General features: G+C 45.1%; 2 protein-coding genes across 5 annotated transcripts; both read right to left on the bottom strand.

The window, feature by feature from the left end:
* Positions 1 to 2595: 2595 nt before the first annotated feature.
* LOC123182597 (regulator of MON1-CCZ1 complex) lies at positions 2596 to 11429 on the bottom strand. 2 transcript variants are annotated; one of them, XM_044595227.1, is made up of 14 exons: positions 11122 to 11428; positions 9884 to 9985; positions 8881 to 8949; positions 8563 to 8703; positions 8221 to 8480; positions 7836 to 7989; positions 7438 to 7547; positions 7276 to 7363; positions 5890 to 6201; positions 5729 to 5803; positions 5013 to 5638; positions 4826 to 4934; positions 3385 to 3564; positions 2596 to 2921 (listed from the first exon to the last, which is right to left on the bottom strand). In XM_044595227.1, exons 4-14 carry the CDS (start codon positions 8701 to 8703, stop codon positions 2760 to 2762), a joined length of 2217 nt encoding a protein of 738 aa, XP_044451162.1. In that variant the 5' UTR covers positions 8881 to 8949; positions 9884 to 9985; positions 11122 to 11428; the 3' UTR covers positions 2596 to 2759. The 2 variants fall into 2 exon arrangements, with proteins under 2 accessions (XP_044451162.1, XP_044451163.1); XM_044595228.1 differs by lacking the exon at positions 9884 to 9985 and having other exon boundaries at positions 11122 to 11429.
* A 3178-nt stretch (positions 11430 to 14607) lies between these two features.
* Positions 14608 to 22971, bottom strand: LOC123182595 (serine/threonine-protein kinase tricornered). Of its 3 annotated transcripts, none has more exons than XM_044595225.1 (14): positions 22734 to 22971; positions 21627 to 22013; positions 20771 to 20945; positions 18894 to 18977; positions 18560 to 18801; positions 18237 to 18474; positions 17176 to 17255; positions 16978 to 17062; positions 16416 to 16547; positions 16215 to 16328; positions 15620 to 15667; positions 15395 to 15479; positions 15243 to 15299; positions 14608 to 15152 (listed from the first exon to the last, which is right to left on the bottom strand). In XM_044595225.1, exons 2-14 carry the CDS (start codon positions 21836 to 21838, stop codon positions 15031 to 15033), a joined length of 1674 nt encoding a protein of 557 aa, XP_044451160.1. In that variant the 5' UTR covers positions 21839 to 22013; positions 22734 to 22971; the 3' UTR covers positions 14608 to 15030. The 3 variants fall into 3 exon arrangements, with proteins under 3 accessions (XP_044451160.1, XP_044451159.1, XP_044451161.1); XM_044595224.1 differs by having other exon boundaries at positions 22650 to 22958; XM_044595226.1 differs by lacking the exons at positions 14608 to 15152; positions 15243 to 15299; positions 15395 to 15479 and having other exon boundaries at positions 15625 to 16145; positions 22650 to 22958.
* Positions 22972 to 25410: the final 2439 nt, after the last annotated feature.

Raw genomic sequence — 25410 nt, 5'->3', positions numbered from 1 at the left:
GCAACCCCCTGGTCTTAGGATGACCTCGCATACCAAGAAGATTATCGTCTAAAAGAGGCCAAAGGACACATCGAAGCACATTGCCGGCAACAAGAAGCCCCTGGAGGAACATTGGTGCCGAAATTACTGGTGAACACCATCGAAGAAGATGCCGGGATGGGTGGCCGTAGTAGCGGCTAGGGATGTCGGATAGCCTAGGGAGGATGGACGGTCGCGTCCGTAGACGTTGTCGTTGCCAACAACTACCAAGGCCTTGCACAGCTTTCGGTGAACCGTCCTCCTTAGGCACTGCTACGTGACCGCCCTGCCAAGGAAGAAAATATATGAACATAGCACCGCTCATCATCTTGAGAAGACCGCCGGACCCTGCCAAGCCAACCGGTCAATGCCGGCCCCGAGCCCCAAACCAACGACGGGACCACGGATGCACGAGCAGACGTCGATGGCCCTGACCCCCTGATCACGGCCGTCAATCCGGCTCAACGACCCCACGCAGGTCGTCAGGCAGCAAGCCCCCGGCACAAGGCCGACCGAGGCGGCCACCAGCGCGCCTGGTCGTGACCACCTCAGGAGGTAGGTGGCGGCCACAGCACCCCAAGCTGCGACCACCAACCTCGGCCGAAGATCCTAGTATGGACTACATACGAAGCAAAATGAGTGAATCTACACTTTAAAATATATCTATATACATTCGTATATAGTCCGCATTGAAATCTCTAAAATGACTTGTATTTAGAAACGGAGGGAGCATACTGAGCTAGTTTAAATACTCCATTTGAAATACATTACGTAATTGGTTTTGTTCTTGGTCCAACTTTGGAAGCTTACGAAATTTATAGAAAAATATCAACATCTACAGTACAAAATAAATACAATGTGTAATTAATTTTCATGATGGATCCAATGTTATGGGGGCTGGCGTTTTGGCTCGCGGGAGCATTTGCTCCTGAGTGAACAGTAACACAAAAAAATATTAAATGTTTTCGAAAAATTCTGAATTTTTCTGTAGATGATTGTATTAGTGTCGCAAACATGCATGACAATTTTCATGCAAAACGGAGCTGCGTGTTTCGTCGGCAAAAAAAACAAATTTGGGATGACATTTTGGGGTAACTTTTGGTGTTTTATGTTTTTTTGTACAAGCCAAAATGTTTAATCTTTTTGCCTCAAAATTTGCAGGTAGCATTTGGATGTGACTAAGTACACAAACAAATTTTGTCTTGATTTGTTTTTCATTTCAAGAATTGTTTTTGGCCCCGGGAGCCAAATTGACTTTCCGCCAATGTTATCAACTAATTATTGTGAACATAAGTACTTTTTTTCTACAACTTTAACCAAACCTACTAATTTAACTTGGGACGGCAAATTTTAGAAAGAAAGCATATTTATGTATTTTGAAAAGAAAGTACTCCCTCGGTTTCATAATGTGGTGCATATAGGGAGGTGTTTGTTTCATCGTTTTTCGTCCGTCAACTGTTCACGACATAAACAAAAATCTTACGGGCGTTTGGTTGTGTCTGTCCGTAATTGAGTCCCTCCGTAATCAGGTCCAGCCTAGCTAACGGTTGATACCCACCGGTATACCTGGCCATGGGCAGCCCGGCCTGAACGGCCCGACCCGACCCGGCCCGAAAATCCCAGGCCGAGCGAGCCCGAGCGTGCCATCGGGCCGGGCCGGGGCCTGAAAATCAAGCCCATCAGGCAGGTCGGACCGTGCTCGGGCTTGCACAAAACAAGATTTTAGCCGTAGCCGGGCCGGGCCGACGGGCCATGTCGGGCTTGGGTTGGGCTCGGACCCAATTTAGTAGGCCCGACGGTCGTGCTGGGCCGGGCTCTTTTTTTGGGCTTTTTTTGGCCCGGCCCAAGGTATGCCCACTCCCCGAGCCTAGCGCCGCCACCTTTCCCCTGCTTCGAGCCCCCCTCTGCCTCCCCTCGATCCTCAGCAACGCGAGGTGCCCGTCGTTCCTGTTCTTCGAGGGGTTCATCGGCGACGACCACGTCTACAGGGTGTCACCGCCGGGCATGCCGCTTGCCGCTGTCGCCGACCAACCCCTGGTGCCCGTGGGCCGCCAGCCTTCCCACTGCATCAGCAACGTCCCCGGTGTGTCGCCCCTCTGCATCAGCAATCACGATCATGCCAGACCCAGAGAGAGCCCTGCCGTGGCTGCTGCTTTGAGATTTGTTAGCCTTTTTTCTTTTCTGGAGACGAATTGATTACGTTACAGTCCGCAAGTTTGAGTTTTGTTCGTTCACGTTTACAGTCCCAGCGTAATTTGCGGTGTTTCTCTGGAACCAAACACCTCCTATATTTTTTGAAAAATCAAACTTACAAACTTTGACAAAGTCTAAAGAAAATTATTTATATCTACAATACCAACTATATACAATATGAAAATATGCATCGTGATATACTATGTATTTTATACCAAACTTTTCAGGTCTGCTCGAAATTGACTCGTTGTCAGCTCTCTTGTACTCCCTCTGTCCCATAATATAAGAACGTTTTTGGCACTAGTGTAGTGTCAAAAACGTTTTTATATTCGGAGGGAGTATTTTATAACCAATTTTCAGACGAGCTACCAAAGCCAAGCCAAATCAGCGAATCCACCCAAAGCAACCGAGACCATTAATGATGACTTCGGAGTACAAGCATAGATATCTTTTAAACAGGGTGAACAAAGTCGTGAATTATTACACGCTTCCTCCAAACCTCAACAGCATCAAAAAGAGAACCGTCCCGCGGAATAACGATGCATAGTTCAGACCATTTCCAACAGTATGTGCCGATATCTGCTATAGTCCAACGTCGTCTTGAAACTCGGCGTGAGCTCAGCAAAAAAGCTCAGCACGGCGGCAAGGTTCGGCGTGCTGTTCTTGGCCACGGCTTCCTCCAAAAACAGGGAAGGCTGCACGGTGATAACCTGGACCAATCGTCATGTCAGCAACAGCCCGTTGGAACAAAGCATTCGGACAAAGTCAGGATGGACTAACTTGAGCACCGATTTTCAGACAATCAGCAACTCAGGGAGTAACAAACTTGGTTGTAGTAAGTTGCAATGAATACAATAACACTTCCTAATTACTCCCTCCGTTCCTAAATATTTGTCTTTCTAGAGATTTCAACAAGTGACTACATACGGAGCAAAATAAGTGAATCTACACTCTAAAATATGACTATATACATCCGTATGTGGTAGTCCATTTGAAATCTCTAAAAAGACAAATATTTAGGAACGGAGGGAGTAGTTGTTTTCAAGTTGATACATGGATGGAAATAGAAACGGGAAGCACTCAACAATAATTAGTTGTTTTCAAATCGACACATGGAAGCAGCAACAAGAAGCACCCAAAGATAACATAGCAACAGTAGGGGTAGGCGAATACCTTGTATTTTCGAGCATAGCGTAGAGCCTCCAGGTAGTACCCGTCTTGGAGTAATGCGGCAACGTAGTCATGGTGCAGGCACCTCTCCCGGAGCATGTCGACTCCCAGCTTCCTTGTCAGTGAATGCTGTCGACCCAGTTCAATGAGCTGCATTGCGAGTTCCCTGGACGGCTCTAGGATCTGCAGGAATTGGTCCATCGCCAAAATGAAACCATACTTCTTAGCCACATTCACTTAGGGAGTTGATAGTGGTCAATTTGTTTTGTTCTTTTACGTGGAAAAGGTCAATTTGTTTTTTTGGTAGAACTCTCAAAAGTCACTGCAGCGTGCAAGCATAAAAGCATAGTGATTCGTGCTACCAAAATCTGATGGCCACGATGAATTTCCATCTGTGCAATGAACTGATGGGCTCAATTAGAGGCCTGTCGATCGAAGCTCAAGTACAGGGGGGTGTCATCAGACGAGTCAGGTGCAGGCTCAGATTCAACAATAGTCAATGTTACTAGAGACAAGCCTCAACTGAAACTTTACATAAACAATATTCAAAAACTAATAGTACTACTTAAAGGAAACTGCAAACTACGGTTGACATATGTATTTCCTTCAGAAGTGAATGGCTTCTGCTCGTTTCCAATCATGTTGGATTGGACATTATCTTCTATGTCTAAATAGCTAGCCCCCACTAACCTATTTCTCTCAACATGCAAGAATGCCACCTCATCATTCAACATGCATGGGAAAAGGCCCACCTCAACATGCACCCATGCATAAGTAAAAGCTACCTCAACATGCAAACATGCATGCGATTTTTTATTTTATCCAAATTTAATAAATATTTTACAACTAAACAATAATCAAACACAATAAATCATTAGTATTTTAATTTTTAGTTGTCATATTATTACTCCAAATATTCATGTTCCATACAACCAAATCTCATTAAAATATATGCAAAACATTCCCACAACAATGTGCGGGGTATCATCTAGTTCATATAGTTTTCATCCAATGATGGATGAAAAAGGTTGTTCGATTGGACACTATTCATACAAATTTAAGGCATGTGAAAGATAACAATTTGCTTGGAATCATACTCGTCAACATATTTAACCCTACTTGCGCTAGTGATTTCAATTTTCTTCGCAAAACAGTAATATATTTAACCATCAGCACGCCTGACATTATAATCGTAATTGCCGCACAGATCATTAATAATGGTGTTGAAATAATGAAAAAAAAGGTAATATATTTAACCACCAGCACACACGACATAATCGATTGTGCTAGTCTAGTTAATGGTAATCGCCCACTGATCATTAACAGTGGTGTTGGAATAACAAATTGACCTTCTTAGATACAACATCATGATTGATTGTGCTAGTCTACTTAATGGTAATTGCCACATTGATCATTAATAATGGTGTTGGAATAACATACTGACCTTGTTCGATACAAACAGTGCTATTTCAGCATAACGGTTGCTGCAGGCCAGCAAAGCAGTCATCATGACATAAAGGTCAGGAGGAGCCTTCAGCCCAGCTTTTGACAGGCTGTACAAAAACAGGACAATACTTAGCGTTCCTTTTCTTTGTTGCTTCTAAATTAATTTTAAAGAACACTAAAAGTACCTTCGTAGAAACTCCATGATGACAGCAATAAGGTATGCAGGATCACCCATCATTTCATCTTCAACAAGCACAAAGACGGACTGGACCATTTCAATTGGTGAAATTGCCACACTAGCAACATGTGTTCCATGCTGCATTGATGTACCAGAAGCCAATGGTTGGCTATCCTTGCCTACAACCTGCGGTCTTTTGCCAGTGGCGTCAGATATCTGGGAGCTTGATGTTGCCTGACTTACCGCTCTCGATGTATTGGTAATACCGTCAGAATCAGAGGATGTGTTTAAAGATGACCTATCTACATGTGCTGCCAGGTTAGCAATTCCATGCTCAACTCCTGAATTTGACTGTGACTGTCTACTCTCAACCCCACTTGCTGAATCAGTGTTGATAACAGGTCCAATCATGGTTCCAGGAGGTTCCTGAGAAACCACACGGGAGTCCTCAACAGGCTGAAAACTTGACTGTTGGTTTTGCTCAGACGTCCTCCTAACCCCAGCAGCACCGCCTACCGTTTTCATCGAACGAGAGTATGAATCAAGAATGATATCCATTGCCTTTGCAACCAAAGTTATTGGCCTCCTTTCCAAGATGGTTGTTCGAACTATAGCAAGGCTTAGTGTCTTAACCTGAACCATAAGTTTCAATAAGAAGTATTATGACAATGGTAATAGATGGCGAAAACTGAACTATCACGAAGTAGTGAAATTGTATTTTACCATACTCAGGTCAGACTTTCGTCTCTGAAGGAATTCCAAAATCGAAGGAGCATCAGAAGTACTAGCAGCAATAGCCTAGATTTCAAGCTACTCATGTCAGGAAAATTGTATTTGTGTTGAGGATGAATTAATCAAGGAATAATCCATTGCCGATTCCTTACCTCCAGATCTAAATGAAGTTTCCAGAGTAGCCCATTCTCAGCATCACAGATGAGGTCAGGAATGAGAAAGTTCCAACCTTCTCCATATAAAGTCCCGCCATATGCACTTGATTGCTGATCTGCAGGTTGTGCTGCTTGCTTACTATTGCTGGCGAGTCCTCTCACAAGCAATGGAAGTGGTGCAGATATTGGTGCGTAAGAATCCATAAATACATCGTAAAGTATGACAACTTTCGCATCAATTTGATGGACCATGATTATATTGTCAACTGCACTAACTGCAATTCTGCTTGAATATACTGGGAGAGTACCCTGAAATAACAAGCTATGAGTTAGGGGACTATGGTTTTTTCTTGACAGACGAAATAGAAGAACATTCCCCAACAGGGATTTCAGAACCTAGACCAGACTAATTGGTTTTGTGATCACCGACTAAGACACTCCTTAAATCTCTCATCTTAAAAGGAAATTTGCTGGTATCCCAGTGGCAGAACTTGGCCAAAAGCAGCAATACGGCATTTTTCAGCCAAACTTAGAGCAGTTTATAACTTTTCAGGAACGCAAGTGTTTACTTACAAGGGACAAATGAACATTTAAATTTTAATTATAAATTGTGTAACTGTAAACAGACCTACAGTTTAATGTAAACCGAGTAGTTTCCTACAACCTAACCAGGCCCAGGATGTCAAACTGAGGCACAACTCATAGACCTTGTGTCAACTTTAGCTCCAGCTACCACAGCTTTCTAGGGAAGGAAACAACACACTGGAATCGAAGCGTGTAATGTAAGCTTACATTACAGTCTATTCTTCATGTCCTTATAAGAACCAGTTACCATCGTCTTTACTATTAAAGGGGAGTTGGGGGATTGTACATTGCTTTTTTGGTACATTCACGCTCTCCCTTGAGTGTCCTGTTATGGAGCATGAGTTGTGACGGTGGAAAGTGGTGCCGCAGCATCGTGGGCATGTGAGGCCTATGTGTCAGGGTGTGTTTGGTTGGCTACAAAGGCTTGCAAGCTGTGATTGAATTGGCGGCTGATGAATAAACAGAAAAGTCATCTCCTCCTCTTGTGCCTCTCCTCTGTTCTTTATCTCAAGTCAGGCAACCACCGTGAGTCACACGTCGGCAATCATACCAGCAAGTGGATAGTTACACAAGAGATCCCCATCGCCTTAATCTTAATCACCTTAAATTAAAGTCATTGCAGAATATGTTGCGAACATGACGAAGGGTGGTAATTTTCATAAATATTAAATAAATGCTACTTAACTTATTATCGGAATCTACAAACTGAAACAGACACCTAACTTGGAAAGAAACTATCTGAACATGACATGTATTTCTTAAGAAAAGAAATTGGAGATCGGCTCATATCGTTCAAACCTGTTGTACAACAGCATCACGGTAGAATCGGTACAGGTTCAATGCCATGCCGACTCTATCCAGCTGCAAGCAGTAAATCCTACCATACCTGCCAAATTTGGGAAATGTTATTGGAATTTATGTGAAATTTGTATTTAAAAAAAAGAGGGACAGAAAGCATACACTGTTACGATGTGAACATCAGCAGCAGCTAGGACAGGCTTGTTATTTGCTTCGGATTTAGACATCACCATCTCAAACTTAGGCAATTTGACGATCCCACCAGCAGAAAACTGTTAGAACCATATATATAAGTTAGCATACAGTTTCAGAGTTAAATCAATGACCAATGTCAATTTAATGGAAATAGAGTTCAAAATAAATTTCCAAGCCTGCACTCTACTACACAAAGATTACTTTAAAATGTCTCAGCTCGGAAGCCTGCACTCAACTACAGCATCAGCCCACCAGAATGAGCATGGTTAAGAAAAGTTAAATACCAACCAACATGTATAAAAACAATCCTCATCAGAGTTGTTTCTATGGGGTATGTTATCTTCAATGGGTGCATAATGCATTACCTGATATCCAGTGAACAGCGTACATTGCATTCCAGATGCAAGAAGAAGCAACCTGCTTTCATGAGTGTAAAGATACCAGGTGGCATTGCACTTTTTTGACTCCACTAACCGAAGAGCATTTGATTGAGGCTCATAGACAAGCATATCTAGCCCACTGCAATAGAGACACATTTCACAAAAAATGAACCAAAGAACAGGATAGCTTCCTTCTACATAGAATTAAAATATGAATGAAGTCAGTCCCAAAATAAGAACATGACTAATTGGTTCATCTCACAAGTGCTCCTGTGGCTGTGAGCCTGTGACAATAGGCTAATTGGATATTTGGATGCAGAACATATAAAGTTTCTGTTATTTATATTGTAGCAACAACACCTTTACAAACCTTGTTTTTATAATTATGACATCACAAGTGGGACAGTCGGTCCAGAAAAATCCCAGTATGGTCTCAGAATCTGCTCTGCACTTCTTACTACAGCCTTCCCCTGTTTCTCTATTTCTAAACTCCACCTCATGACTGGATCGCTGAATCCCTATGGCTTTCTGATCCAGAGAAAATCGAACTGATAAGATGGGGCCTTCATTAATTGGATCAGAGTTTGGAGGTCCAGATTGAGTAGATGCAGCTATCTTCCAGTATAATATCTGCAGCAATGTAACCAATTTACTTTGTAATAACCAAGTATCTAGCAGAAATGTAAAGTCAATTAATTAGACATTCAAATACCCGATCAGCTGTTGGGGCTACAAGAAACTTATTCGCATCATCATAAAATAGCCCCTTAATATCTGGAATGTCACACCGTAGTGGAGGATGTTGTACATAAGCATGAGAGAGCGCACCAGGGCTGCTCAAACCTCCTTGCATCTGATTGTGCACAATTCATTTGTTATTTCAAGCGAGTCAATTAGTGATCTTGCAGTTTACCAACATGATACAAAAGGGAGCTGCTGTCATGATGCACAGCTCTTTCTTATTACATGGTTATAAAACACCATGCTATCCATATTTTCTTTGAGTCTTAAAATACAGAGCTAGACTCACCTGAGAGCACACTGAAAGGTGGTTAACACCAAACTACAGACGCCTTGAACTTCAAGCCTTATTCTTGACCTTTGAGGGCAGAGTAATGAAAGTTAGGACAGGAAGATAGATCCACGTTCAAGAATGAAAAGATTACATAGAATGTAAGCAGTCTTTTATAAACCAAATACAAATTTAAATCCGTAAGCCTATGGATGGACAAAAAATAAATTAATGTAACGACTGTGTATGAATTGACAAAAATAAATTAATTTAGGGACTGTATATTAATCAACAAAATAAATAAATTCAGGAACTGCACACTGACAGTCAACTGTTTCCAATTGGCCAACAGTCGAATTTCTGGACCATGGGACCAAGATTAGCCCTCAACTCTTTAGACTTCTCTCACCCAGCTCTCACCTCCCGATCATCCCATCCTCACAGCCACCCATTCCCCAAGGTCCGCTGCCCCCTACATCACAAGAGTCGCTCTAGCGCAACGAGGCCTGCCCTCCAGCACCAACACCAGCAGTTCCCTCATCCCCCTCTCTCAGCAGTCGCTATCTAACCATTGCCCCCGCCATCTTCCCTGTTGCCGCGGCCGCTGGATCTGCCTCCTAGTATCAACCACCACCAACATCTTCTCTCCCAGATTATCTGCCCACCGATGTTCTTGACATGCCCAGACGGACTGCCACCCTCACCGGTTATCCCTTTAAGCCCCACAGGTGCAGAGAGCCACCATCCACCCCAAAACCTCGCCAGTGATGATGGAAATGGCATGGTCATAGGGGGAAGATGGACGGAGTACGCAGCAGCAGTGGAACAAAAAGAATAAACAAACAAGAGGAGGAACAAAAATGGGTAGAGAAGTTGATTGTTGGCCAAGAAGAAAACAGTGATTTATTTAGAACAACCAAAGGCCATTTCCATTTGAATTGGGTGCTTAATTGTACAGGTGAAAGTTGTAACAGTACGATTTGATACAACCAAACTATTTTCTTAGTAATGGGAAGATTACCGCAGTTTGCATGCATGCTCTGAGTGCTAGAAACTCCTTAGAACACATATTATGTTCAATCTCAGGGACCTTTGCTGCTATGCATCTCCCATAATCTTTTGCCTGCATAGCATAGTTGATAAATAGAACACTCGCGACATTATAAAACAAAAAAAGACCAGATCATAAGGTTATTGAGTATTCACTCATCTTCACCAAGCCAATTGGCGCTAGCAATTTGAATTGCATATGGTATCACCAGTAAAGCAAGTTACATAACCCTTCAATGTCAAACTATTTCTTTGGGGTGAACTGGGCGTAGCTCAGATGGTTAGGTTCCTTGTGGTTGAACCAACCCACCCGGGTTCAAGTCAGTGCTCGCATTTTCCTGAATTTATTCCAGGCTTTTTTGGCGATGTTCGTTCAATGGGAGACGATGTTCCCATCAACTAAGAGGTGCCTATGGTCATGTGGTGACTTCATCTATCTCAACATTTGCCGGCTCAGTTTCCCGGAAGTGCTCATAGAGGTTGGGTGTGTGTGCGTGCGTCCATAGGGGTGAGTTTATGCACGTCTTTGTGAACGTCTACATTTGTACTATGTTTCTCAAAAAAAAACTTATTGGGAAATGTGCATGGATACTTCCAGTTCACTCCTATTTAGCTGCCATTCATATCATGCTATTAGATTCAGTGTAACAACATATCAAAATCAGCAACAACAAATTTGGGTGTAATTGACAAATTGAAGTGCACTTCCTAAATATAATCACCCAAGGGCAGAGGAGCAAGCAACTAAGCAGCAGGCATCCTCCTCATAGGCGAAAACCAAAATCAGGACCAAGCTGACACCCACACGGATCAAATTAGACCGTATAACAGGCTTCCAATGATCCGGTAGCAACAAACTACCTTGCGCGAAGTACGTACCTACCAGGTATAATAACAACTAGTAGGAGAGACACTAATTACAACCGGGTACCTATATCACCCATCGTGATCTTCCCAGCAGCAACACCAGACCAATCTGCAAGGGGAAACCTACCCAAATCTAACAGCAGCACCGTGACCACTTGCTGCTTACCAAAAATAAACTACTACTACTACAAGGGAATTCTGATCCCCCGATCCTGCTCCGGCGTATCAGCAACCCACAGACCGCAGCAGGTAAGGCAACTAGTAGCTACAGTAATAACGAGTGAACCATCACACTTGTCGGCGAGGATTAATGGGTGGAGGAGCGAGCGAGCGGGCGGGCACCTGGGACGCGCAGGTGGCGAGGATCCGGGCCAACGCAGAGGGGGCCGCCGGCTTCCGTTCCTTCATCCAAACCCTGGCCAGATCACGCGGCCATACCAGGTGGGGAGAAGGGGAAACAGCGACGGCGGCGGCAGCAGGGAAATTCCAGGGGGCCTTCGAGCTGGGGCGGCGGTCGAGTGAAGAGGGGCTGGGATTTGAGTCTCCTGGTCGGGGGTGGTGGTGGCGCGAGCTCGTACCGTCGTCCTCTTCGCCGGCCGGTCCACGATGAGGCAGGCAGGGATGGAGAAGAAGGTCCGCGGAGAAGGGTTCGGTAGAAGCCAAGATGGGAAAATTCACCGTCTCGGCTCGCCGCGGTGTCTGGGCCTGGCGCTGGGCCGAATAGTTCGCTGTAGGGGCATGGGCAGCCCGGCCTGAACCCGAAGCCCAAGGGACATGCCGGGCTCGTGCTCCAGTTTTGGCCCAAAAGCCTGAATTGCCTCAAAATTAGGGTTTTATCAGGAAATATAGCTGTTACTCGAAGACACTGGCGGAGCTTAGGCAAGGCCGAATGGGCCATGGCCCGCCCAGCTCATGGGTTGTAGTAGAATACAATCTAGTAGTAATCCTTCACAGTGTGGCCCACCCAGCCCGCCCAGCGTTTTTGTGCAAGCTCCGCCACTGCTCGAAGAATCAAAGTTTGAACCTCATAAGCTAGCTAGGTTTGGTGTTTCTCTTCCTGTTGGAAGACACCTATGGTTGGGTACTCCACATGACCCAATTGTAATTCTTGCAAACATTTCAGCTGATCAATAAAGCCTAGCAAGCTTTTCTAAAAAAAAAAAGCTGTTACTCGAAACAAATATAGCTATAATACTATATTAATATATTCCCCTAAAATACTTAACATAATATATTTTTAATATGAACAGCGTAATGTTTAGTTGTTTTAGGCCGAGCCGAGCTCAGGTTTTGGGGGCCAGGCCGAGGAATACCCAGGCTAGTCACACAACTTTGTACATAAAAAATCATGGAGATAAGTATATTTACTATGCGTGAGCACGCCTTAGAGCATCTCCAACAGGTGCATAAAAATTCCGCGCTAAAATAGTTTTAGCGCGCCGCTGTAGCACTTTTAGCGCACCGAACCCAACATTGGTTTACCAGATGCCTAAAAACGTGCGCCCAAAAAAATACGCAGTGTAAATTATGAAAGCGCGCGCACTCCGGCGCCCCAAATTTGCAGCATGCGATGGCGCTTTTTAGCGCGTGCATAAACCTTTTTGCGTGTGCACTATTTTTTACAGCTTCTGTTGGAGCTGTCCGGCGCCCAAAAAACCTGAGTTTTAGCGTGCGGAGCAGTTTTTAGGCGTCTGTTGGAGATGCTCTTAGAAAACCACTTCGTGAGACAGGGTCAAGGCGTGCGACTGAAACCCTAGCCGCCACCCCGTCTTCTCCCCTTCTCTCCATCGCCAGGGTGCATCACCAGGAAAAGGCCGCATAGCGTCGGCGCCGTCGGGAAGGTTGCTGCGGCCATGGGTTTTTTTATCATTTATGATAAGATATTTTGCAAGATATGCAAAAAAAAATTAAAAAATGTTATTGTACACGAGGCTGTAATACAAGTCACACGGCTTATTCTGCAGAAAGGTTGTTTGTAATTTCCGCACAAGTCACAAGTGGTAATACTAAGGGGGCGTTTGATTTTAGGCCTAGCAATGCCACACTTTGCCATACAATGTTGCCAAACTTGCCTAAGGTTAGTCCTTCAAGATGAGAGCCACAAGTTGGCAAGCCTAAAGGAATCTTGCCACACTTTTTGTATGTATGTCATGTGGGACCCTAGTGTGACTTGCCTAAGGTGTGGCTTGAATCAAATACTCACCTAAGTTGGTCAAACTTACCTAACCTTAGGTGTGGCAATCTTTGGCAATCTTAGTCACAAACCAAACAGCCCCTAAATATAAAATGCAAATTTCTACTAAATACTCAGTCAGTTCCAAATTATAAGGCATTCTATTTTTTTCCGAATAGGACGCATATAGATATGTTTTAGTGTGTTTGTTCACTTATTTCAATTTGTATATAATCTATATCGCAATATCCAAAACATCTTATAATTCGGAACGGAGCCAGTACATACATGCTTGAACATTCCTTGTAGAGATCGCGCCCTTGGTGGTGGCCAGAGTCAGGACGCAGGTGGCAAACAAACGCCTTGTCAGGGATGGGCTATGTTTGCACGCCTGGACAAATGACATCGTTGGGGATCTTGACACCGACGCTCTTGCACAATTCATTCGGCTTTGGGAGGCTATGATGGAGGTGCAATTGGATCCGGAGCTAGAGGACGCTCCGCTCTGGGCCTGGAACGAGTACGGCAGCTACTCAGCGTCCTCGGCGTATAGGATGCTTTGTATGGGAGGGATACGATTCCACTCCTTTGCGGCCATCTGGAAATGTTGGGCACCGCTATCCTGTCGGATCTTCATGTGGCTCACGGTGCAATATCGTCTTTGGACCTCGAACAGGTGAACTAGGCACGGTCTGCAAGACCAAACCTCACCATGCTACCTTTGTGACCAGGACGAGGACACGGTGGACCACATCCTGCTCCAGTGCGTGTATGCACGCCATGTGTGGTACCTCTGCTTCACTAGGATCAGCGTGGATCAAACTATGTGCCCCACGTCGCAGTCCCAGATCGCAACTTGGTGGAGCGAAGCGAGGAAGCAGATGGACAAGAGGAGCAGGAAAGGCTTCGACACGGTTGTCATGTTAACCTGCTGGTCGCTGTGGAAGCAAAAAAACGCTAGGGTCTTCGGTAGAGGTGGCACGTTAGACGTCTTCGGAGTGACTGAGGCTATCTTTCAGGATCTGCAAAACTGGAAGAGGGCTGGAGCGAATGGAGTGGCGCACGTAGTTGAGTAGTACGTAGTGTATATGGGAGTAGAGTGGAGGCTGCGTCACGGTCCACTTGTGACCTTGTGACTAGCAACTAAACTTCTCTTATACATATTTTTTTCCTCTTCTATAAAGCTATGGTACGCCTTTGGCGTACCCTCGAAAAAAGAAAAAAACATTCCTTGCACTGTATTATTGCCGTGTGACTTGTATCACACACTGAAGCTGGCAAAACGATGTGAAAACCCATGCTTCCATCTTCAGCTCTGGTTAGCTCGGAAGATTGCTCATTGTTGTCTTTTGACGCGCAAATGCTGGCTTCAAGTGAGAATATTGGTCCCTGCCCCCCTGATGTACCATTTCTCCTTTCGCTTTTGACGAAGAAATGCAAGTGGTGAGCGGTACTCAACATGTTACTCTCCACACACGGGCAACAAATCCCCTCACTTGTTCCAAGCATTTGCATGAACTTCACCACTTTCAAATGATTCTGCAACTGAGCCAGTGCAAGAAATTACAAGTTTCAGAACTCTTAGCGCACATAGAAGCGTCAAAGCAAACCGAGCAACATGATTGCAATAGGGTTCGGTAAGGCAAAACCAGAACGAACGTAACCCACAAATCATCATTGCCTGTCAAGTTCTTGATAACCATATCAGTCAGTTTTACTGTAAGCTATAAAAATCTCTTCGAAAGGTTCAGAAAAGCAGAGGTGAATTAAATTGTAATACACATGCTCGTCAGAGCTGGTAACAAGTATACACTTATGCTGTAGCCAGTAATAGCCGGGGACCCATCGCCGAGACTGTCAAACCAACATACGGCGAACCAAACAGGCATCACTGCTAACATCAAACACCATACTATTTTGGAGACAGGGGGTGGATTTTGTTTTAACGAATTCACTAAAAAGAAAGCATCGGTTAGGATTTACAAAAGCTGGACGGGGTAACACCAAGACCAAAAGGCAACAGTTTTTTTTTCCTCTCTTTTACTTTTCTGTGGTTTACTTTTTAAAACCTCCATATCCTATTTACGTCGAGGTTGGTATTGTTCTGGTGGGGCGCTTGAGTGAGAAGAAGGTTGTCCCTCCTTATGGGGCAACATATTTAAGAAACTGCCGTGCACAGGTTCATCTTCATCCATGCTCTCTGTTTCAATACGAACAAAGGTAAATGGATCGTGATCAATAAATGGTGAGGTGGGGAACCAAATGTAAAATACTGGCCAGTGCTAGTTACCAAACAATGTCTTGATGGTTGGCCGTTTTGATTTGGAACTCTTTTTCTTCAGCTCGGCTGTTGCATAAAAGCACCATTCAATTCTAAAACTAACGAACTAAGAATACAAAATCCCAAGGCCAAAGGCAATAGTGCAGTCAAGAAAGACTAACCAATCCCGGCAACTTCATCGTCATTCACAATTTCAAAGTTCTTGTAGGTGTATCCAACAAAATTTGCATCCTTGGATGGAAGCATCTGGAAGAAAAAAAATCTTAAGTGCCGACATGAAGCTGAACATGAGTGAACTCAATGTTCCCATGACATTATTATTTTTAAGCTAAAAATGCACGCTGCAAACGCATGCATGCTGCATTTCATGCTGAATTCAGGCATACCTTTCTCCATGGACCCGCCTTAGATGAACTCTGAACTTGTGCTCCAGTCTGCAAAAATATAGTTGAAACAAAGGTAAATGTAAGCATGACACCTTGAGCTTTCGACACAGTTCTAATTCAAGTCTCAACAGCATTTATCATGGAGATCTATCTAAGTAGTGGGTACATGGGAAACATAGCCCGTATTTTAGAAGTTGTGTCTTCCCTGTGTCAAAACCTGCTTTGGGAATATTTAAGTGTATTTAAAATTAAAGTGCAAACCTCTAAAAATAAAAGGTGAAAACAGGTAAAAAGAAGGTTATTAGCAGCTTCCATGCGAACTGCAACTGCAGTAGATGCATATTTCACTGCTCGGAAATATAAAACGCACAGCATTCTGGAATCTCTTAAGTTAGCCACTGCATAACTGTGAGCCATGCCAACAGTCAATGCATGACAGACCACCGTCAGCACCAAAAAAAAGTGGGAACATACTTCAAGCCACTTTGGTTATCGACTGTCATGCACCGCAGAAACCATCAAGTGTCTGGAGCAGGAAATACTATTAATGCATATTGTCTAGAAAGATATACAAAGTGGAACCACAGAATATTACCTCCTCAAATTTCTCAAAGTTCTGAGTATCCAACTCGCCATTAACTTCTGGTATGAAAGCAGCTTTCATCTGATACAACTTTTCCCATTGGACACCTCTAAACCATGTATGTGCCTGAAGTGGATGACATGGTGTTATCAGCTAAGCAGGTAACTGAGAGAAATGAGGGTGTACTGTGTAGAACCAAGGTAAGGGACACACTTTTATTTCATGGGCTCCTTTTGTTCCAAGTCTCTGCTCAACATTACAGAGAAGTTTGCTAATGAGATCCTTAGTTTCAGAAGAAAGCTTTGCTTCTTCAGGAAATTTCAGGTGACTTCTCCAGTTCACAATCTGGATGAACAAAAAAGAGTATCAAACAGATCAGATTGCATTTTTGTACAGTTATACGAGTATTCTGTGTGCCAATGAACAAGTTAGGTGAATTGTTGGATATAAATTCCTACTACAGAACACTAAACAGGGTAAACCCAATATCATGCATGCAATGAATAATATAGTCCATATAAGGTGTATAGTAGGGAACTACTAGATATGAGCTGCAGTGACCAGCTGCAACTATCAGAATCTATCCACAGGGTAGTAAAACTACGGGCAATTCACACTACTATGGTGCATCTATGCATTTTGCCCTGTCCTATGTGTTATAGATTTGACTAAAGTCAGTCTCGTGCGAGTCTGGCAAGCGTTACATAGGCTGAAGATACCAAACCAAATAAACATCCACAGTGATTGATTCGTGAAGCCTGTGTGAGAGACATACCTTTCTGCAGGTTGACATTGGATCCTCCGAATAAAATGGGGGATAACCAACTAGCATTTCATACATGATAGCACCAAGGGACCACCTAATAAAGAAAGAAATGTCAGACCAAGAATCCATTAAATACATAAAGCATGTGCAATGAAAATTAAGAAGTTTAACGACTAAAGAAAATCATTACAAGATAAGAAACCTAACCAGTCACACTCCATTCCATATCCTTTCTTCAATAGAACCTCTGGAGCAATGTAATCAGGAGTACCAACTGTAGAATACGCCTGTATGACACAAGAATGACCAACATGTTAGCTATGCCAGTGGGGCATACTAGCTTGTTAACATAGCAAATCATAGACAACATATATGAAAGGAAAAGCCAAGTCAAGATACAAATCCCACATAAGAAAAACCAATGTTTATCAAGAAGTACCATAATACATCATTTACACAACCCACTAGAAGTTCAAGCTTAGAATATGAGGTATTTGATTTCCTTGCAAATAGTATATCGCCCCACTGAAGGAAGGTAACTGGGTTTCTTGAGCTGGGCAAACACTTTATTTAAAAACATCCTGCAGTTGGATTTGACTAGGTTCAACACCGTGAAGATTGGCATGTTACACCAAAACCATGCCTCCTTAGATCCGGACAGCTTATGTTTATGTTAATGTTTCTGTGTTCTTAATTTCTCATAGTTCTTCCTTGAGAAAGATTCATGTTTAAAGTAACTCCGACACATTTTCAGCGAAACAATAGATAAAAAGTTGAAATTTGATATGGTTTTTTGCAAGGTAGGAGGTCAAGAAAATGGATGCCTAGGAAATACGAAGACAGCATAAAGCCTGGTAGGACCATAGGGTCTGTCTCGTTTGATGCCCCAAGTTGACAAGCCAACATTTCAGCAATGTCAAAAGTTGCCATGTTTCGGTATGAAGGTTGGTTTTCTGCCAATTCTGTGCCAAATTTTGGCAAGGTGCATTAGGATAGACGATAGTGATTGATTTGCTATCAACATTAGAGACGAGATAATGCCTTGCCAAATTCAGTCAAATCCTGCCAACATTCATGGAGCCAGAAAATTGGGGACCACATTTCTACAAACTATTTTGGCAAGGCAAAACAAGGCATGAAACCAAGCATGCCCGTAGAACTGTACTACAAACATTAATATATCAACTTATTAGACATGGCATCATAACATTGTTAATATTGTTTCCCAACCATCAATAAGTTGATTCCATCCTAGATGTGTTACTTACCAACATCCGACGGTTCTTTTGCCAATGTGACAGCTGCTCCTGCTGCGTACGCTTCGGTGCAGAAGAGTTAGTTAATCGACTGGTGTTATCGGGTAAAGGTTTAGCACCTTTTCCAGGTGTATAGTCCGGTTCGTTCAAATTTGGAAAATTACTGCTATCCAAAGGTTTGCACAATCCAAAGTCAGAAAGCTTCAAGTGACCACTGAGATCTAACAATAAATTATCTGGCTTGATATCCCTGACAGAAGAAACACAAAAATATATCTTAGATTACCTACGTGGCAGAATTATTAACAGAGCAAGAGAACCGTTATACACGATACCTGTGAATGTAATTGTGCTTGTGAATGGACTCTATTGCTAGTACAGTTTCAGCGATGTAAAATTTGGCTTCATCTTCTGTCAGAGTGTCCTTGCGCATGAGCAAAGTCATCATGTCACCACCAGGAAGGTACTCCATGATGAGATACAAGAACTCATCATCTTGAAAAGAATAGTAAAGCTTTACTATGTACGCACTATCGACTTCTGCAAGAAGGTTTCTTTCGGCTTTGACGTGTTCCACCTGAAATGTGTACAAACATGACACTGTGTCAGAGGACAGCATATAACCAGAAATGGAAAATACAAAAAAAGGGATAAACCGTACACGGTTACCTGGCCCCTACGAAGCATTTCAGATTTCTTAAGCTTTTTCATTGCATATACACTTTTAGAGGTCTTCTCTCTACAAAGACGCACCTGCATAATCACAATTCAGAATGACATTAAACATGACGCACATAGCGATGACCAAAAAAGTACAAATAACTGGAGATGGTTACTTTATTAAATATGGCCCAGTTCTTTTGGCGGCTTATGACAGTGCCGCCCCCTCCCCAACTTATTCTAGAAGCCGCCCCCCATATTGGTTGGAGCTTCTAAAGAAGCGCCCACGGATATGGGGGGCCGTCTTGTAAACTAAGCTAGGGAGGGGGCAGCTTATTATAGAAGCCGCTAAAAGAACTGGGCTGTAACGGGCTAACTGGGCATACATTTTTATAGTGCAGGGGAAAGAACAACACAGCTGGAGAAGAATAGGGAAGGCATAGGAAATAACTGAAAGAAAATATATCAGAAGAACAGAGCACACCACTAAACCAGGCCAGCCTGTAAACGTTGCTTTATAAGTATACGGGTCAACTGCACTATGCAAAAACATTATTCTCATGTTCTCTTGCTGAAAAGGATGAAAGGGAAATCCTTGTATGAAGGGATTCTTTTTATCCTGATGTGATATATGAAGAGCGGGCCTGGCGCAGTGGTAGAGTCTCCACTTGTGGCCTGGAGGTCCTGCGTTCGAACCAGCCTCCTCACAGAATTATTATGCAAGGGGTAAGGCTGCTAGACCCACCTACCTTGTGTGGGAGCTTTCGGCACTGGGTACACGCTTTTTTTTACGTGACTATATATCTCTACTTCACTACCATCTTATAAATTGGAGTTGGTGGTAGCGGTGAGCCCCCCCAAACTCCACCTCAATTTCCCTCGTCTATCTAGGACCCACTAGACCCTCTCAGTTTAAAAAAAAAACAGAAATAATGCAGTCGGGGAGCCTCGAACCTCACACTTGCCTCTACACCACTCAGTCAAACCAACAAGCTGCCACCTCACGCATGTTTCGAATGGGGAAGTCTTTTATAAGTATATACATGGCAATACGGGAAAAAAAAACTACCGAGACGAACCAGCCAGTCAATCTGCCAACCAATTGTTTTCCCTGCTGTGGCTACTCCCCAATCCATGTCTTCCGGCCGGCCCTCCTTCCAACCTCAATCATCATCATCAATCAACAACAACAAACCCTTTAGTCCCAAACAAGTTGGGGTTGGCTAGAGTAGAAACCCAAAAGATCTCGCAACCAACTCATGGTTCCAATCTCAATCATCCTAGCTTTCAAATTTCAAAATCCAGACATGGCTCTGCCGCTTCAAATCTTGCACTGGTGCTCCCATGGCCGCTGCAGTTACGCAAGGCCAGTGTTGCTGCTTGCTTGAGTTTTTCTTCGCAGTGTTGCAAGTGTGTTGGTTGTTCTATACTCTTAATTCAATACAACTACAATCATATTGTGGTTCCGTAGCAACGTAGGACATTGTTTTTAAGGCGTCCTGCCTTGGACGCTTAGGTGGCAAGGCACCCTAGCAGCGCCTTTCAATTTTTCCTGCCTTAGTCGCTTAGGCATCAGGGCGGTGGGTGCTCGCCTTAGGTCACCTTACCGCCTAAAGAACAATGACGCATGGGCATGCTTGTAGACAAAGAATACACAGGACGTTCCGTGTTGAGCGGCAAGTATAGAGGGAGCACAGAGCAGCACAATTTTGTGATTACATAAGAGATCATGTTTATGGGGAAAAGGTAGGATGAGCAATAGTGTCAAGCCCAATATTGGTCTTCTGAACCTACTATTGACAACCAGAATTAGAAGACCAAGAAGTCATGCCACATAGGAGGTTATAAACATATAAATAAACAACAGGGACCAAACTGAGAGGTACCTCTCCAAATGCACCTCTTCCAATAATTGTCAAAAGTTCAAAATCTTCAACCCCCATCTTGTGTCTTTGCAAACGCATATATTCAGTCTCCTTTTTCTCCAAATGTTTTAGAATGTTGTTCTGCTCTTCTGCAGGAACTTCAGCATCCTGTAATTTCCTCTCCAGCATCCAGCGCCTAAAAGTAGACAACGATATCAGATCAGGATGATGACTAAATTGTAGCCAGTAAATTAGTCTCAAACAGAAGTGGCACATCAAAGCATGAAGCAGATTGAAATGAGTTACAATCGATGCAAAATATACATCTTAGGGAGTAATGTTGATACAAGTTTTAACTGAGAACGAAATAAACAATCAGACGCAGGTTATCGAAATTGTGCAATGTGGAAATTAACAGTGATGGTGTCAACCAAAAGCTCTGAAACGGACTACACGGCTTTCAAAATGGGTATATTAATCACCTTGAGCGAAGTATTTTGAGATTAATATACCTGGTAGTGAATTAAATGTTTTACTAAGCCACTTGTGCAACTGGAGGACTCAACAAACCGTTCAAGCTATGTACCTAATTTGGAGCTAGAGCTTTAATCCACTGGAACTCCTATTTATGGTGACAAACAACTTGTGTGGCCCAAGGACTTCATCTTAACAACCTGAATCGGTGTTTACCATTCCAATCCCAACATGGCATGTGATGTGTGTTATTAAGCATCATGCTTGGTAATAGCAACAAGGAGGGTGCTTGTCGCTTTCCTACTCCGCAGCATGGTAGGATACTGAACCAGATGGAGTCAAGTACCTAAATCCACAGCTAAAGCAGGGGAAAGCGCGCCAAACATTTAAGTTGCCAGCCTACCTCTCTTTCCTATCTTGCAAGGACTTCATCTGAGTCTTGTAGTGGTTCTCAATGTACTGTTTTGCCGCGGCGACCTTCTGCTTGGTCGCGCTAGAAGGCGCGTCGTCGACTGGGGGCTTCCCAGGATCCTTCCCATGGCTGGCAGGCACCGCCGGGCTCTTGGACTTGTCCCGCGGCTGGAACTTCTGGAACCAACTTCTCGCGGAATCCATCTTGTGCTCACAATGGCATCATCTCTAAGACCAGAGAGCGTATTATATTGACCAATCCAGCAGCCGCCCACAGGCCAGAGGAGCTCTGGCTCTGAAGCGGTCAATACCCTCCAAATGGATCAGATGTCCAAACCGGCACCTCCTCCGTAGAACCCGATGCTGGAATGATGCCTATCTGGAAAAACCATAGAAAATTACCATCAGTCAGAATCGTTCGCACAAGTTGCCATCCATCGCACGACTTACACGGGCGAGGGAGGGAACGGTCAATAGAATCCTTCCAAGTTTCTGCTATTTTCGGACACGACACCTAAACCCAGTCAAAAATCCCGAAACTAAGCCGCACTGGGCATGAATCCTCCGTCGACAGCAGCGGCTGACGCGCCGGTTACGAACCAGTAAACGGAACGTAAGATCCCAATTCCCAGCCGAAACCCCCACCCCCCACCAAAAAAAAAATTCTCGAACAGCAGCATTCCGGCGCGGAGATTCGCGGAATTCGACCCGGAAATCGCATTGCCGGCTCGCGCGCGCGAGGCGCCCCGGAAAAACGCGGACGAGGAGCGGCGCCAAAACCCCCCGTCAAACCACCGAAACACACGCCACCGCACTCCCGAGCCCGCGGCCGCGCGCGGCGTCGCGGGGCGCCGAATTCGCCACCGGGGGCCCGCCAAAGCCCCCGCTCCCGACCGCAGCGGCGGCCACTACCCAATCCAGGGTGAAAGAGAGAGAGAGGGGAGGCGGGGATGGGAGAGCCATCTGGAACCGCGGGGTTAACCGGACGGCGCGGATCGGCGGGCGGGGCGCTCACCTCGGCGCAGGGCGGCGGCGGGGGCGGGCGCGGGGCGGATCTCGGCGGCGACTGGAGCAAAAGGGGGAGGGAGGGGGGACTCACGCCTTTTTTTTTCTCCTTCTCCTCTCTTCTCTTCTCTTCACCCCTGCCTGGCTGCGTCGCTCCGGGTTGGTTGTCCTTTTCGTGGGCAAAGGCAAAGCGTGTGAGGGGGAGGGAGGAGAGAGAAAAGGCCAGCCCCGCCGCGCCGATGGGGAGGGAGGGAGGGAGGAAGAGCGCTGCCTGCGCTGTGCGTGCGTGCGTGTGAGAGAAGCGTGGCTTGGCTTTGACTCCCCGGAACGAAACTTCCGCGTGGCTTCTCTACCCTGTTTGGAGCCTGCTCTCTATGGTTGTGCTAGTTGTTGTACTGCTGCGGCGCCGGGGTCGGGGTCCCCCACCTGCCGCGCACAACGCGACTGGCCCCGCTCGCTCCCCGGCCTGCACCGTCGCCGTCGGTCGGCCCATCAACCCGCTCGTCCCGCCCCGATGAGTGCCTCCTTTTTTAATTTGTTCCATTTGCTTGTGCGGATACGGCACACGCCGCCTGCCGCCTTCGGGCGGCTCGGCGGGTTATCTCGTTGGCAAACCGTGTGTCCACGTTTTCTCTTCTTCTTTCTTTATTTAAGAGGTGTTTATTACTTATTTCTCAATCCATCGATCTAAATGGTTATTTTTAGGTTGAGTTTTATAGGCGGACATTGATGACCTTGAGCCTTGTGTGCTTGCAAAAATATAATGAGTAGGTGGGATGGTTGTTAGCACCGGCTTCAAAATGGTGACAAACCCGCATCGTTTCAGCTGTGCGCTGCTAGGAGTGTCGGTCACCCTTCTCAAACCGTGATTTTCTGAAGTGAAAAAAAACCTTGATCTGCACTTTTTCTCGACACTAGCATCATTGCCACCTTACATGATGATGTCGTTATATGATCATCATGGATCGTCTGTATGTACTCGTGAAGGGGTAGTGGTAGTAGACGACAATCGTTGCGCCATTGCCACCTTAACGGGTCATTGATGTGTTCTTGCCTAGGTCGGTAACAGTTGCCGACATCGTCCATTTGTCGTCATATGCCGCCCACGGAGGACAACGCTAGGATGATGACTCATTGCCTCGCGCCGTCCTAATATGGCTCAACCAACAACAACCCCCCACCTCGCATCTGCTTTTCCAGTGTACGAGTTGGCGATAAGTTGTCTCTGATGGAGCCCTAGCCTCCCTGGCGTGGTTTAACTCCGCCTCGTTGTTCCCTTGCCCTGTGTCACTTTGCTCATTGTTGCATTGCTCATGGACGAAATATTGTGAGGGTATTGATTCTGATCCCAGTGATTATTGGAGGGTGTCGAGGGGACTCAATCTTGCGTTAGATTCATGGGGTTTTATGATTTGTTTGATCTGCGCATTTTGCCATTTGCACTCCGGGGTATTGAAGATTTTTAAGCAATGTGTTTGACTTGTCTCTATGGTTGTGACTTTACAACACCTTTTTTATCATCCATGTGATCCATGATAAGGCCTCATTCGGTTTGGAAGATTTTTATAGGAAAAACATAGGAACAAGGATTCCGGAGGAAAAATTTTATATATGCATTCGGTTTGTAGGAAACGCGTACAGGAATTTCGTAGGAATACTACTAATCTCCTGTATTTTTAGAGAAAACTACACACCCACTCAAAACTCATTTTGCGCGTAGGAACGAGGCAAGTCAATTTTTTAGGATGGCAAATGTCGTCCTATCAAATTCCTATACTACTCCTAATTCCTACGTTTTGATTTCGTCTAAACTGAATGAGCCCTAAACGACTAGCCGGTTCAAAGTTAGCCATGGAAACCGACTAGCCATTTCCAACACCAGGTCCACAAATCAAGGCCTCGCCGACCATGCCCCACGGCGATCGGCATGTTTCCGACGAGATCCATCGACGTTCACACAGTTGTTACATCCCGTGGAAACACACCCACAGACGCATTTACAAGTCGGCAACGCCCGAGTAGAGTACAGCAGCGACGTAGCGTACGTAGTCGTATAATCGTATTAAAAGCCGCCGATCGATAGTAGACTAGACACACGCACAATCCTACGTACGTACCGCTCCTAGAATTGATGCGCCACCTACCCAGAGCCCGCCGCTTCGTACCTACGCGCTCGGTTGCCAGTTCGCCATACCACGAGTGCCTCGGAGCTATACCTTAGCGTAGTATACGATAATACGACTGACAAATCCTTTTTTTTTCAAGCGAGTTGCTAGCGTATCCTGAAGAGTTGGCGATTGTGTTGCCACCAGCCTCGTACCGTTGAGCAAGCAAGTAAAAGAGAAAAAATCACGCGACGTTGTCACCCGTGTGCTCCCAGTCCCTCCCAACAACCTGCGGATGCGTTAGACGGAACGTAAAGCAGGCAGCTACAGGCAGCTGGGGTAGTCCCGACCCGGTCGATCGACCGCGACGGTGCGAACCCAACGCAAGCGAGGAGTCGCCGGCCGGCCAGCCGTGCTGATGATTCCGGCCTACCCCGCCCCTACCATGTCCACCACGTAGCTGCCGCTTCCCATCGACGGTGGAGTCGTCATCGGGGTCGGGCGAGGTTTCTTTGGCTTCACCCCAGCGCCGGGGCAGGTGCACCCACCCACCTCGTCCTGCCGCACTCTCGCCGCGGACGATGCGGACTTGTAATATACTGTACGACGAGCTAGGGACGGTTTCTTGCGGGGACGCACGGTGGAGTTGGAGGTTTGGCGGCTGAT

This window comes from Triticum aestivum, chromosome 1D (assembly GCF_018294505.1).
Source record: "Triticum aestivum cultivar Chinese Spring chromosome 1D, IWGSC CS RefSeq v2.1, whole genome shotgun sequence".
Lineage (NCBI taxonomy): Eukaryota > Viridiplantae > Streptophyta > Magnoliopsida > Poales > Poaceae > Triticum > Triticum aestivum.
The sequence above is the reverse complement of the archived record's forward strand: the minus strand, read 5'-3'. Positions and strand labels throughout refer to the sequence as shown.

What these genes read in the sequence shown, in the direction of transcription:
- LOC123182597 (XM_044595228.1), bottom strand. Translation starts at nt 8,703, where the DNA reads ATGCAAGGAGGTTTGAGCAGCCCTGGTGCGCTCTCTCATGCTTATGTA. An exon ending in GTGATGCTGTTGTACAACAG is followed by an intron (nt 6,202 to 7,275) that starts GTTTGAACGATA and finishes TTGTTATTTCAG; the next exon opens with GGTACTCTCCCAGTATATTC. An exon ending in GCTATGCTCGAAAATACAAG is followed by an intron (nt 2,922 to 3,384) that starts GTATTCGCCTAC and finishes CGATTGGTCCAG; the next exon opens with GTTATCACCGTGCAGCCTTC.
- LOC123182595 (XM_044595225.1), bottom strand. Translation starts at nt 21,838, where the DNA reads ATGGATTCCGCGAGAAGTTGGTTCCAGAAGTTCCAGCCGCGGGACAAG. An exon ending in AGGCGGGTCCATGGAGAAAG is followed by an intron (nt 15,480 to 15,619) that starts GTATGCCTGAAT and finishes TTTTTCTTCCAG; the next exon opens with ATGCTTCCATCCAAGGATGC. An exon ending in CGATGAAGTTGCCGGGATTG is followed by an intron (nt 15,300 to 15,394) that starts GTTAGTCTTTCT and finishes TTTATGCAACAG; the next exon opens with CCGAGCTGAAGAAAAAGAGT.